The following is a 14,837-nucleotide window of genomic DNA, read 5'->3' as shown; positions in this document are numbered from 1 at the left end:
AGGACCTATTGTGCTCATTTTCAGGTGCTTACTTATATTTTCGGTTTCTACTAGAATGTGTTTACATACTTTAAAGTTCAAAAAACGCTTTATTTCCCTCATACCAGATGTGCTGCAGCACCTCTGTCTGAAAAGCTGTTTGAGCGTTTCAGGAGCAGTGTTTCTCTCTTTGGCGTGGACTTTGGGCTTTATAACTTTGCAGACATTTTACATGCACAAAAAACTATAAAACACAATAAAGGAGAGATGAAAAGCACAAAAGCATAATAGGTCCCCTTTACATCATTTTTGCAATGAAGCATAAATATGTACAAGTGTAAAATGAATAAATTGACTCACTCATCAATGTCTTTGATTGCTTTTTGTGGTGTCTTGATCTCCTCAGGGTCCCTGTGTGGCCGACTGAAGGATTTAAGAAAAGTCAAAGATTAATTTGTGGGTTTTGTCTGAAAAGATCTCAATCAATCATGAGCATAATAACTGTGAGACAGCGGTATTATAACAATACAGGTGTTCAGTGCTTCTTGAAGTGGAAAACATAAGTGCCAGTACTCTCTTATTCACATGTCTCACAGTAATAAGTTTATAATTACCAGTTCCAATGTTTCCGTATAAGCAGGGCGGTGACGACTGCAGCAGCAACACAAACACAAACACAGGCCACAACCACGGACAACACGATGATCAGAGTGAAATCTGTAAGAAAAGAGGGAAATTAGTGACACTCATTCATAAAGCAACTACAGATCAAATGGTATTATTGATCTGAGACCACCTAAAGGTTAAATTATAGAAATCCTCACTGTTAATAGATCCAGATTCCAACAGACATGAGCTATAGAGTATTTATGAATCAGGATGTTTGGAAGTGTTTCTCACCATCATCAGACGACTGTTTGACCTCAGGAATCATCATAGACACCTCTATCTGAGGACCAGAGAGCACTCTCACTGCACATCCAACCTGTGTGCTGTTGCCATGTAGACCAGACAGCCCAGCTGTAGTGGTGACAGTGACTGTGCCGTTGGTGTTGGTGACGCTGGTAGAGTTGTAGTGAGGGACAGTCAGTGTTACTGTGGGAGCAGGTCGAGCTGTGGCTGAGCAGGACACAACTGTTGATTCTGTGACGTGAAGAAAGGGTCCATGCAGCTCTGCAAAGATAAAACATGATATAAAATTACAGAGAAGACAGAGAGTTATAGAAATGTCTCTAATAAGACAACAGGTTCTCACCATAGAGCTGCAGGCAGGTTGTAGCATTGAGAGCACCTTCAGAGAAGGTGTTAAACAAACAGCGATAGCACCCTTCATCCTCCTCCATCACCCTCCTGATAACTATGGAGGTGTTTTGCAGTCCAGCATATCTAAACTCCATTTTATCTGTAAATTCAGGATTCACTTTTTGACCGTAGATTTTGTGGCTAGAAGCAAGGTTCTTCTCCCCCTCAGGTAAAATCTTCAGCCATGTGACTTTCTCAACATCTCCAGATTGCATCAGGCAACAGTATAAACAGGCTTCGTCTCCTACAGCTGCCTCCACAGTGTGCTGGGTTTCTATCAGAGCTGTTAGACCTGCAGGAGACACAACTCATATATTATAACATACACCATAGAATTAAATTCAAAACATCTTTAAAATGTGATCAGAAATCTGTCTGTATTATAACTATGCTCACCCATTAGACATTTTTGTAAATAAATCACTATCCCTCTGAACTGGAGATCACAGAACTCCATTACACAGTGGAAAAGATCTCCTTGGAAAATGAATACTATCCAACTCTACAACTGAATGTACAGCATATATGAATGTACAGTATATAGTAGCCTATTGTTATGATGACCCCAGTTAGGTCCACTCATTGCCACACCCCGTTCTTTATATATTCAGTTTTCTCTTTAATCTGACTTAATTTACTTTGTTTAAATATAGCAAATATCTTTTGTTAAACTTTCAAAATGATAAAATATGAATTAACCAATGCAAAAGTATTAACAAAGCGTAATGAAGCAGTTGCCATAAACAATAAACATACTGTAGTCACACAGCTACGCTTGCAGCTAAATAAAAATAAATCACAGTCCTATATAGGTTAAAGTTCTGGAAACACACTGTATCATCTCTTTCTCACCTTTTTGAAAGACTCCCAACACACAAAGGAAATGTAAGACTACACGGTGCGCCATCTTAGCCTTTCTGACAGGCTGGTGCAGTGAAGTAGAGGAAGATAAAAAGTTTCTGCACTCTAGTCTCATGGACTTTGATCTGAGATGGATTTCCAGATAATTAAAGGGCCCTTTAACTATCCAGAGACACACCTCACTGAACAAACAACACCTCACTGTCATGCTGGTTACTTACAGAACTGACATAATAAAAACATGTAGTGAACATAAATTATAACATTAAAACATCATTGCTTTATTAACCAAACAAGTACAAATTACAGATTATTAATCCAGTGTTTGACAAGGAACAGTTAAAACAATACTAACACACATACAGTAGGATCTTTACTACAGTTACAGCCATACAGTTACATCAGAGTAGAGGTTAATTGAGATATAAATAACATGAGAACACAAACATCGAACATTAAAGTGCAAAGAAAAGTGCAACATATTTTTATATTATGTCTATTTTGTAATATCTTATGAATAAATTATCGATACATAGAAAACTAGATATAAATATGCTGGATTTGGAATAAAACAATCACCTGATTGCTTCACACAACTTTCACAATTAATTAATTCATAAGTAGATTTAAACATATTTCAATTTTTAGTACAGGTGACTGATACAGATATATGAGTTTATTATAAGAGTATTCTAAAAAAAAAAGTGCATGTTATTATCAGTAAAACATCTATATGTTCATAGACAGGTCCTGGAGAGTTTCACCATAAAAAGTTAGACAAACTAATTTAGATATGTTGACATTCCTGGATTAAGTAAACCAACTACTACCATTTCAAGATATTCCAAATCAAGTTTGCTGCAACTAAAAGACATGAAACTTACCAGCTGACAGATGAAAGTCCACAAAGACAAAGTGAGCTCCCTGTGCTTGAGGTGCTCTCTGTGCTACAGGTAATGTGAGACTGGAGCAGGAGAATCCATGCTTCAGAGATTTAACTACGACTGAACTGTTTCCAGTTTCCTGCTGCTGACTTTCAGCCCCTGATCTGTCTGAACAGCCTCAACTCTCCTGCAGAACATGAGAGGAAAGCAGGACGTCTACTGGCCATGTTGTGCACCTGCTGCTAAAAATATGCAGCAGACATTCAATGTAAACTCTGTTAGTGTTTCAACTCCTACTCTATATTCTTTGATCTTCATATGAAGTTTATATTCTAAGTATAAAGAGCAGCAGCAGAAAATGTATGTATAAAGAGACGTACAAAACAAAGGATGCTTCATCTGGATGCAACAGTGAATTAAAACTATCACCTAAATTATATTTCAAAATCAAAACTACTGATCTGCTGGAATCAATGAACTGGTGCAGACATGTTCTCTGTGTTGTGGCACTAACAGTCTTGTGGGTTATTCTGTGGTACTAATTAGTTGACTGAGTTAAAGAAATAATTTTCTTCTTCCTTTCAGAGATGATGGTTTTGGGCGGTTGTGGTTTCCATTTCTCCCAGTAGGCGTCTGTGGCCGCAGCTCGTTCAGTTCTGTCTTTAAAGGTGTTTTGAACCTTCAGATAAAAACAAGATATTAGTCAGTTTCCAAATCATTCAGAACAACAGTGAAGTGGATAAACATGCAGACTATGAATACACAATGTATCGCAAGTTGGTAGCCTGATTCACCTCCGACATCTCCCATTTGGATTCCTCCAATTCAGTCTGATTATCAAGCTAGTTGGTAGGTAGGAAAGTGAAGCCCGCAAATAGACAGAGTGAACACTGATTAAAGAGGACCTATTGTGTTCATTTTCAGGTGCATACTTGTATTTCGGGTTTCTACTAGAACATTTTTACATATTTTAAAGTTCAAAAAACACTTTATTTTTCTCATACCGGCTGTGCTGCAGCACCTCTTTACACCCTCTGTCTGAAACGCTCTGTTTGAGCTCCCCTCCCTCCCAAGAAGCCCAGTCTGCTCGGATTGGTCAGCTGGTCCACTCTGTTGTGATTGGTCAACCGAACCAAACTCTTTGGACTCCGCTCCAACTCCGCTCTAACCAGATTTGTTTGAGAGCGAGCCAAACTAGCCGTTATGCAAACGTGTTACTTGGTGACATCACCACGTTACGGAAGAAAAGGCGGGACTTCAAGCGAGGTGTTTCAGGCAGTTCAGGAGCAGTGTTTCTCTCTCTGGCGTGGACTTTGGGCATTGTAACTTTGCAGACATTTTACATGCACAGAAAACTATATAACACACTAAAGGAAAAAGCACAAAAGCATAATAGCTCCTCTTTAAATCATTTTTGCAAAGAAGCATAAATATGTACAAGTGAAAAATGAATAAATTGACTCACTCATCAGTGTCTTTGATTGCTTTTTGTGGTGTCTTGTTGTCCTCAGAGTCCCTGTCTGACAGACTGAAGGATTTAAGAAAAGTCAAAGATTAATTTGTGGGTTTTGTCTGAAAAGATCTCAATCAATCATGAGCATAATAACTGTGAAACAGCGGTATTATAACAAGACAGGTGTTCAGTGCTTGAAGTGGAAAAACACAAGTGCCAGTACTCTCTTATTCTCATGTTGGCATGTGTATTATTTTTTTAAGCATGTTATACTGTCAGTCATAATCGGCTGTGATTATTATACCTCGGCTGTGCATCTTCCATAGTAGGCCTATAATACTCCAATAATATTCCAACTGGAACATTATAGGGTTAAGGTGGTGTGTTTAGTGTTAATAGTTGAAGTGTTTTCCTGTTATTTGTAGCCTATAGTAGGGTATCATTCAGGTTTTTGGAGCAGTACCCCGGTCAAGATGCTCCCCCCCTCCCAAAAAGCCCAGTCTGCTCTGATTGGTCAGCTGGTCCACTCTGTTGTGATTGGTCAACCGGACCAAACTCTTCGGACTCCGCTCCAGCTCCACTCTAACTAGCTTTGTTTGAGGGCGTGCCAAACTAGCTGTTATGCAAACGTGTGACTTCAAGCGAGGCTTTTCAGGCTGTTCTCTCTTTGGTGTGGACTTTGGGCTTTTTAACTTTGCAGACATTTTACATGCACAAAAATAATACTCAAAAGCATAATAGGTCCCCTTTAAATCATTTTTGCAAAGAGGCATAATTATGTACAAGTGAAAAATGAATAAATTGACTCACTCATCAGTGTCTTTGATTGCTTTTTGTGATGTCTCGTTGTCCTCAGAGTCCCAGTGTGACTGACTGAAGGATTTAAGAAAAGTCAAAGATTTATTTATGGGTTTTGTCTGAAAAGATCTCAATCAATCATGAGCATAATAACTGTGAGACAGCAGTATTATAACAAGACAGGTGCACAGTGCTTCTTGAAGTGGAAAAACATAAGTGTCAGTACTCTCTTATTCTCATGTTGGCGTGTGTATCGGCCGTTATCAGCAATCTGTTGCGACTATTCCTATTTATTCATTATTTCTTTAAAGGGACTGTTTGTAACTTCTTACACTTGCACTCTTATAAATCATTGCGGGTTCCAAAACAAACTACACAGAAGCACCAAAACCACAAAGTTATATCTAGTGAAGCCCGTCTTGCAAAACAGTGTCAACTAATCCTGCTCCAGCCCCGGACCACAGCCAGAAGACACAGGTGAGACTGTAACCCTGGTCTCCAGGGCCGGAGTCGACACTGCACTCTGCTCCTCTGCTCCTCTGCCTGCCTGCCTGCCTGCCTGCCTTCCCTCACACACTGCGCTCGTTCTCACTTGCTCCACCTCTCACGTGCATGCGCGCACACTACACACTGCAGAAGAGTTACGTTATTGTCTCTGACCAAAACTCCGATGTCTCCCCTGTTTCTTCTGAACACAGTCGGGAGGCTGAAGCAGGAAACACAGTATCAGCATTGATTCATGGAGAGACCTTTGTCTGGTCAGCTAACATTACTGCCAAGCAGCTGAAATATAGTGATATTGTCCATTTAGCTGATGTGTGTCGCCTCACTGTTTTGACCGATGCTCGTTCATGTCTATGTAGAGTGAGCACAATTGCGAGCGCGAGCAACAGGACGCTGACTTTCGTTGACTTAACAGCCACAGGTGTCGCTGTCAACAAGCAGTTTCTGATTCTTAAAAACAGTCCCTTTAAGCATGTTATACTGTGTCAGTCATAATCAGCTGTGATTATTATACCTGGGCTGTGCATCTTCCATAGTAGGCCTATAATACTCCAATAATATTCCAACTGGAACATTACAGGGTTAAGGTGGTGTGTTTTGTATATTTACCCGTGGTGTTAATCGTTAAAGTGCTTTCCTATGTTATTTGTAACCTATAGTAGGGTATCATTCAGGTTTTTGGAGCAGTGTCCCAGTCAGGATGCCACACCCTCCCAAAAAGCCCAGTCTGCTCTGATTGGTCAACCGAACCAAACTCTTTGGACTCCGCTCCAGCTCCGCTCTAACTAGCTTTGTTTGACGGTGTGCCAAACGAGCCGTTATGCAAACGTGTTACTTGGTGACATCACAATGTTACGGAAGAAAAGGCGGGACTTCAAACAAGGCGTTTCAGGCAGTTCAGGGGCAGTGTTTCTCTCTTTGGCGTGGGCTTTGGGTTTTGTAACTTTGCAGACATCTTACATGCACAAAAAACTATATAACACACTAAAGTAAAAAGCACAAAAGCGTAATAGGTCCCCTTTAAATCATTTTTGCAAAAAAAAATGGATAAATTGACTCACTCATCAGTGTCTTTGATTGCTTTTTGTAGTGTGTTTTTCTTCTCAGTTCTTCTCAGACTGAAGGATTTAAGAAAAGTCAAAGATGAATTTGTGGGTTTTGTCTGAAAAGATCTCAATCAATCATGAGCATAATAACTGTTAGACAGCGGTATTATAACAATACAGGTGTTCAGTGCTTCTTGAAGTGAAAAACACAAGTGCCAGTACTCTCTTATTCACATGTCTCACAGTAATAAGTTTATATTTACCGGTTCCGATGTTTCCGTATAAGCAGGGTGATGACGACTGCAGCAACACAAACACAAACACAGGCCACAACCACGAACACGATGATCAGAGTGAAATCTGTAAGAAAATAGGGAAATTAGTGACACTCATTCATAAAGCAACTACAGATCAAATGGTATTATTGATCTGAGACCACCTAAAGGTAAAATTATAGAAATCATCACTGTTATTAGATCCAGATTCCTCATCAAAACCTGGAAAATAAAAACAACAGACATGAGCTATAGAGTATTTATGAATCAGGATGTTTGGAAGTGTTTCTCACCATAATCAGACGACTGTTTGACCTCAGGAATCATCATAGACACCTCTATCTGAGGACCAGAGAGCACTCTCACTGCACATCCAACCTGTGTGCTGTTGCCATGTAGACCAGACAGCCCAGCTGTAGCGGTGACAGTGACTGTGCCGTTGGTGTTGGTGACGCTGGTAGAGTTGTAGTGAGGGACAGTCAGTGTTACTGTGGGAGCAGGTCGAGCTGTGGCTGAGCAGGACACAACTGTTGATTCTGTGACGTGAAGAAAGGGTCCATGCAGCTCTGCAAAGATAAAATATGATATAAAATTACAGAGAAGACAGAGAGTTATAGAAATGTCTCTAATAAGACAGCAGGTTCTCACCATAGAGCTTCAGGCAGGTTGTAGCATTGAGAGCACCTTCAGAGAAGGTGTTAAACAAACAGCGATAGCACCCTTCATCCTCCTCCATCACCCTCCTGATAACTATGGAGGTGTTTTGCAGTCCAGCATATTTAAACTCCATTTTATCTGTAAAGTCAGGATTCACTTTTTGACCGAAGTCTTTGTGGCTAGCAGCAAGGTTCTTCTCCCCCTCAGGTAAAATCTTCAGCCATGTGACTTGCTCAACATCTCTAGATTGTATCAGGTGACAGTATAAGCAGGCTTCATCTCCTACAGCTGCCACCACAGTGTGCTGGGTTTCTATCAGAGCTGTTAGACCTGCAGGAGACACAACTCATATAAATTATTATAAGATACACCATAGAAATCAATTCAAGACATGTTTAAAATGGGATTAGAAATCTGTCTGTATTGTAACTATGCTCACCCATTAGACATTTTTGTAAAGAGATCACTATCCCTCTGAACTGGAGATCACAGAACTCCATTACACAGTGGAAAAGATCTCCTTGGAAAATGTACTATCCAACTCTACAACTGAATGTATGTACAGTATATAGTAGCCTATTGTTATGATGACCCCAGTTAGGTCCACTCATTGCCACACCCCGTTCTTTAAATATTCAGTTTTCTCTTTAATCTGACTTAATTTACTTTGTTTAAATATAGCTAATATCTTTTGTTAAACTTTGAAAATGATAAAATATGAATTAACCAATGCAAAAGTATTAACAAAGCGTAATGAAACAGTTGCCATAAACAATAAACATACTGTAGTCACACAGCTACGCTTGGAGTTACTTACAGAACTTACATAATAAAAACATTTAGTGAACATAAATTATAACATTAAAACATCATTGCTTTATTAACCAAACAACTATAAATTAATATGTGTAACGAATCAGAGAATAAATTATTAACAACACATCAAATACTACTATGATATAATTACTGAATTAACCAATGCAAAATCATTAGCCACCGAAACGATGCTTAATTAGGCAGCAACAACAGAATAAACATGCAGGAATCACACAGCTGCACTTTCAGATTATCAGAATAATAAATGACATAATGGCTAGACCTTTATAACATTGCTGTATCATCTCTTTCTCACCTTTCTGAAAGACTCCCAACACACAAAGGAAATGTATAACTGCACGGTGCGCCATCCTGATACTGAACTGAATCTACCGCCAAAACTACATAAAGGGAAAGTTTGAATAGTCTTCCTCCCTGTAATGATACATCCAGGCAGCAGACCAATCAGGGAGAAGGAAGGACACCTCAATCAATCAATCATTAACAGACTGCTGTTCAGCTACTCATTACACTGAACTAATGATTCAACAGTTGTTTCTAATATCCTGGAAGATATATAGCTAAATTATTAGTCTATATTTATCCATTAGGTGTTATTAATTCTAAGGTCTCAGGTCTTTCTGACAGGTGAAGAGGAAGATAAAAGGTTTATGTAAACTAGTCTCATATATTTCCACACATATATATTTTGGAGGGAAGATGGACTTTGTTTCTGTGTCCCATGATGTATATTTACAGATAATTAAATGGTCCTATAACTATCCATATGTATACATACACATATAATGTATATACACATATAGATACATACATATAAACACATATACTGTATACATATATTTAAACAAATATACATATATATATAAATAAATATACATATATATACACACACTTATATGTTATTATATAGTTACATATATACATATAAACACATATAAGTGCTGTAATGATACAATATGTGACAAGGTCTGCATCAGTTCACAACTTCTCACACTACTGTGAGGGAAACATAAAATAACAATGTAAAATAAATGCAAAATGAACTAAATGTGCTCTGCCTCACATGTCAATGCAATTACAGGGTAAACACAGTGACTCCACGCATGTACACACACAACATTAGAAGAGTAACAACACACACATTAGTTTTATGCAAATCCCACAAGCAAACTACATTACCCATAATGCCACGGGGCAGGAGGCGCGACTCTTAAACCAGCGGCGGCACTTCAAACGAACACAGTAGGCAACAATGCGATGCTAACTCTGCAATAACTTTAAAACACCTTGCAGTACAGACTTCCTCTTTGTACATTACAACTGTCTTCTATCATTCTTTCAGAATATAGTCACGGTATCGTGAATTAACACTGAAATTACATTTAGAAACGTGATTCTCCGTCAACATACCTGTTTCTGTATCAGGTCCAAATACACACTGATAGACACCTTCTCACATCTCGCATGTACCACAGTTCAACTGAGGGGTTCAACAATGAAAATACCAAAATACTTACATGAAAATAAAAGATAGATTATATATTACCCCTTTTGTTTGTGTTGAAAACAATCTCACGACATTGTTAAGATTAATCTAATACAATCATTCAATATTAAACAAAATTGTAAGAGTACTAGAAATCTGTCCCCCCCTCTCAATCATTGGCAGATGGAATATCCCCTTTTTGAGACGATACCATTTCACACACAGTGTAAGGGGAGTTAAAAAAACAAACAAAAACATGTAATGAACATCAGTAAAATCACTTATAATATTAAAACAGCATTGCTTTAATAACCAAACAAGTACAAATGAATATATGGAACGAATCAGAGAATACATTATTAAAAACACATCAACGATTAGAAACTCCTTGTACACTACAGATTATTAATCCAGTGTTTGACAGGGATCAGTTAAAACAATATTAACACACTTAATATAGTAAGATCTTTACTACAGTTACAGCCATAAATGTAACGTGCATCAGAGGTTAATTGAGAAATAAATAACATGAGAACACAAACATCAAACATTAAAGTGCAAAGAAAAGTGCAACACATTTATATATTATGTCTATTTTGTAATATATTGTGAATAAATTATCGCTACATATATAGCTAGATATAAATACTCTGTATTTGAAATAAAACAATCACCTGATTGCTTCACACAACTTTCACAATTAATTAATTCATAAGTAGATTTAAACATATTTACATTTTTAGTACAGGTCACTGATACAGATATATGAGTTTATTATAAGAGTATTCTGAAAGAAAAAAGTGCATGTTATTATCAGTAAAACATCTATATCTTCATAGACAGGTCGTGGAGAGTTTCACCATAAAAAGTTAGACAAAATAATTTAGATATCTTGACATTCCTGGATTAAGTAAACCAACTACTACCATTTCAAGATATTCCAAATCAAGTTTGCTGCAACTAAAAGACATCAAATTTACCAGCTGACAGATGAAAGTCCACAAAGACAAAGTGAGTTCCCTGTGCTTGAGGTGCTCTCTGTGCTACAGGTAATGTGAGACTGGAGCAGGAGAATCCATGCTTCAGAGATTTAACTACGACTGAACTGTTTCCAGTTTCCTGCTGCTGACTTTCAGCCCCTGATCTGTCTGAACAGCCTCAACTCTACTGCAGAACATGAGAGGAAAGCAGGACCTCTAGTGACCATTGTTGTGCACCTGCTGCTAAAAATATGCAGCAGACATTCAATGTAAACTCTGTTAGTGTTTCAACTCCTACTCTATATTCATTGATCTTCATATGAAGTTTAATGAAGTTTATAGTCTAAATATGAAAAAACGAAAAGCAGCAGCAGAAAATGTATGTATAAAAAGACGTACAAAACAAAGGATGCTTCATCTGGATGCAACAGTGAATTAAAACTATCACCTAAATTATATTTCAAAATCAAAACTACTGATCTGCTGGAATCAATGAACTGGTGCAGACATGTTCTCTGTGTTGTGGCATTAACAGTCTTGTGGGTTATTCTGTGGTACTAATTAGTTAACTGAGTTAAAAGATAATTTTCTTCTTCCTTCCAGAGATGATGGTTTTGGGTGGTCGTGGTTTTTATCTTTCTCAGTAGACGTCCGTTGCCGCAGCTCGTTCTCTTCCTTCTTTAAAGGTGTTTTGGTCCTTCAGATAAAAACAAGATATTATTCAGTTTCCAAATCATTCAGAACAACAGTGATGTGGATAAACATGCAGACTATGAATACACAATGTATCGCAAATTGGTAGCCTGGTTCACCTCCAACATCTCCCATTTGATCAGTGATTCCTCCAATTCAGTCTGATTATCAAGCTAGTTGGTGGGTAGGAAAGTGAAGCCCCCAAATAAACAGAGTGAACACGGATTAAAGAGGACCTATTGTGCTCATTTTCAGGTGCATACTTGTATTTTGGGTTTCTACTAGAACATGTTTACATATTTTAAAGTTCAAAAAAACGCTTTATTTTTCAGCCGCACCTCAAGCACAAAAGCATAAAAGGTCCTCTTTAAATCATTTTTGCAAAGAAGCATAAATATGTACAAGTGAAAAATGAATAAATTGACTCACTCATCAGTGTCTTTGATTGCTTTTTGTGGTGTCTCCTCCTCCTCAGAGTCCTTGTCTGACCGACTGAAGGATTTAAGAAAAGTCAAAGATTAATTTGTGGGTTTTGTCTGAAAAGATCTCAATCAATCATGAGCATAATAACTGTGAGACAGCGGTATTATAACAAGACAGGTGTTCAGTGCTTCTTGAAGTGAAAAACATAAGTGCCAGTACTCTCTTATTCACATGTCTCACAGTAATAAGTTTATAATTACCGGTTCCGGTGTTTCCGTTTAAGCAGGGTGATGACGACTGCAGCAACAACACAAACACAAACACAGGCCACAACCACGGACACGATGATCAGAGTGAAATCTGAAAGAAAAGAGGGAAATTAGTGACACTCATTCATAAAGCAACTACAGATCAAATGGTATTATTGATCTGAGACCACCTAAAGGTAAAATTATAGAAATCATCACTGTTATTAGATCCAGATTCTTCATCAAAACCTGGAAAATAAAAACAACAGACATGAGCTATAGAGCATTTATGAATCAGGATGTTTGGAAATGTGTCTCACCATAATCAGGAATCATCATAGACACCTCTATCTGAGGACCAGAGAGCACTCTCACTGCACATCCAACCTGTGTGTTTTTGCTACGGAGACGAGACAGCCCAGCTGTAGTGGTGACAGTGACTGTGCCGTTGGTGTTGGTGACGCTGGTAGAGTCGTAGTGAGGGACAGTCAGTGTTACTGTGGGAGCAGGTCGAGCTGTGGCTGAGCAGGACACAACTGTTGATTCTCTGACGTGAAGAAAGGGTCCATGCAGCTCTGTAAAGATAAAATATTGAAATGATAAAACATTACAGAGAAGACAGAGAGTTATGGAAATGTCTCTAATAACACAGCAGGTTCTCACCATAGAGCTGCAGGCAGATTGTAGCATTATAAGCACCTTCAGAGAAGGTGTTAAACATACAGCGATAGCACCCTTCATCCTCCTCCATCACCCTCCTGATAACTATGGAGCTGTTCTGCAGTCCAGCATATCTAAACTCCATTTTATCTGTAAAGTCAGAATTCACTTTTTGACCGAAGTCTTTGTGGCAATAAGCAAGATTCTTTACCCCCTCAGGTAAAATCTTCAGCCATGTGACTTGCAGAACATCTCCAGATTGTATCAGGTGACAGTTTAAGCAGGCTTTATCTCCTACAGCTGCCTCCACAGTGTGCTGGGTTTCTATCAGAGCTGTTAGACCTGCAGGAGACACAACTCATATAAATTATTATAAGATACACCATAGAATTCAATTCAAGACATGTTTAAAATGGGATCAGACATCTGTCTGTATTGTAACTATGCTCACCCATTAGACATTTTTGTAAAGAGATCACTATCCCTCTGAACTGGAGATCACAGAACTCCATTACACAGTGGAAAAGATCTCCTTGGAAAATGTACTATCCAACTCTACAACTGAATGTATGTACAGTATATAGTAGCCTATTGTTATGATGACCCCAGTTAGGTCCACTCATTGCCACACCATGTTCTTTAAATATTCAGTTTTCTCTTTAATCTGACTTAATTTACTTTGTTTAAATATAGCTAATATATTTTGTTAAACTTTCAAAATGATAAAATATGAATTAACCAATGCAAAAGTATTAACAAAGCGTAATGACACAGTTGCCATAAACAATAAACATACTGTAGTCACACAGCTACACTTGGAGTTACTTACAGAACTTACATAATAAAAACATTTAGTGAACATAAATTATAACATTAAAACATCCTTGCTTTATTAACCAAACAAATATAAATTAATGTGTAACGAATCAGAGAATAAATTATTAACAACACATCAACAATACTACTATGATATTAATAATGAATTAACCAATGCAAAATCATTAACCGCCAAAACCATGCGTAATTACGCAGCAACATCAGACTAAACATGCAGGAATCACACAGCTGAGCTTTCAGATTATCAGAATAATAAATGACATAATGTCTAGACCTTTATAACATTGCTGTATCATCTCTTTCTCACCTTTCTGAAAGACTCCTAACACACAAAGGACATGTAAGACTGCACGGTGCGCCATCCTGATACTGAACTGAATCTACCGCCAAATCTACAGAAAGTGAAAGTATCTGTAAGTACATCCGGGTCGCAGACCAAGAGAGAGAATGAATGACACCTCAACTCCAGCGGTTCATAAATGAATTAAAATGCATGAATGTAGGTCTATCATTGACATGAACAGGTACCACATGCACATTTAAAGAGGTTACTTTGCCAAACAAAACAGGAGGGATACATCCTGCCTACATGTGTGTTGACTCAGCAGAGATCACATTAAATGAGAAAAGTTGATCAACAGGAGAACAGATTAAATATCTGAAAGCAATACAGAATACCTGAGAGCCTTACTGCATTATATTCCATTATATTCTTATATTTTTTCACCTGCCATCTGAATTTTGTGTTTTCCTTTACATAAATAAAAGACAGTTTCACCATAAAAAGATGAAGAAAAATTCACCAGAACGCAGGACATTAAGTGTCTTAACCCCTAAAAACTTTACATTAAAGTACAAAAATACCAACACACTTAGAATATATGTAACATACAGTATATATAATATATACAATT

The 14,837-nt window shown here is 37.9% G+C and overlaps 2 protein-coding genes across 2 annotated transcripts in view; both read right to left on the bottom strand.

Annotated features, from left to right (window-relative positions):
• Positions 1–11,480, bottom strand: part of LOC119484029 — a 51,429-nt gene extending 39,949 nt beyond the window's left edge. Inside the window, exons 1-7 of the mRNA XM_037762588.1 lie at positions 11,462–11,480; positions 11,063–11,239; positions 7,751–8,089; positions 7,396–7,668; positions 7,295–7,324; positions 7,091–7,187; positions 340–402 (exon numbers count right to left, since the gene is read on the bottom strand). Of these exons, the coding sequence (XP_037618516.1) occupies positions 340–402; positions 7,091–7,187; positions 7,295–7,324; positions 7,396–7,668; positions 7,751–8,089; positions 11,063–11,239; positions 11,462–11,480 (998 nt within the window). The remainder of the gene's footprint in view (positions 1–339; positions 403–7,090; positions 7,188–7,294; positions 7,325–7,395; positions 7,669–7,750; positions 8,090–11,062; positions 11,240–11,461) is intronic.
• LOC119483706 (OX-2 membrane glycoprotein-like) lies at positions 11,478–14,745 on the bottom strand. The gene is made up of 6 exons (XM_037762099.1): positions 14,231–14,745; positions 13,090–13,428; positions 12,747–13,001; positions 12,439–12,538; positions 12,185–12,247; positions 11,478–11,759 (listed from the first exon to the last, which is right to left on the bottom strand). Exons 1-6 carry the CDS (start codon positions 14,283–14,285, stop codon positions 11,624–11,626), a joined length of 948 nt encoding a protein of 315 aa, XP_037618027.1. The 5' UTR covers positions 14,286–14,745; the 3' UTR covers positions 11,478–11,623.
• Between the last annotated feature and the right edge of the window lie 92 nt (positions 14,746–14,837).

Source organism: Sebastes umbrosus, chromosome 24 (genome assembly GCF_015220745.1).
Source record: "Sebastes umbrosus isolate fSebUmb1 chromosome 24, fSebUmb1.pri, whole genome shotgun sequence".
Classification (NCBI taxonomy): domain Eukaryota; kingdom Metazoa; phylum Chordata; class Actinopteri; order Perciformes; family Sebastidae; genus Sebastes; species Sebastes umbrosus.
The sequence above is the reverse complement of the archived record's forward strand: the minus strand, read 5'-3'. Positions and strand labels throughout refer to the sequence as shown.

What these genes read in the sequence shown, in the direction of transcription:
- LOC119483706 (XM_037762099.1), bottom strand. Translation starts at nt 14,285, where the DNA reads ATGGCGCACCGTGCAGTCTTACATGTCCTTTGTGTGTTAGGAGTCTTT. An exon ending in AATCTGCCTGCAGCTCTATG is followed by an intron (nt 13,002 to 13,089) that starts GTGAGAACCTGC and finishes TTATCTTTACAG; the next exon opens with AGCTGCATGGACCCTTTCTT. An exon ending in GCAATCAAAGACACTGATGA is followed by an intron (nt 11,760 to 12,184) that starts GTGAGTCAATTT and finishes TTTTATCTGAAG; the next exon opens with GACCAAAACACCTTTAAAGA.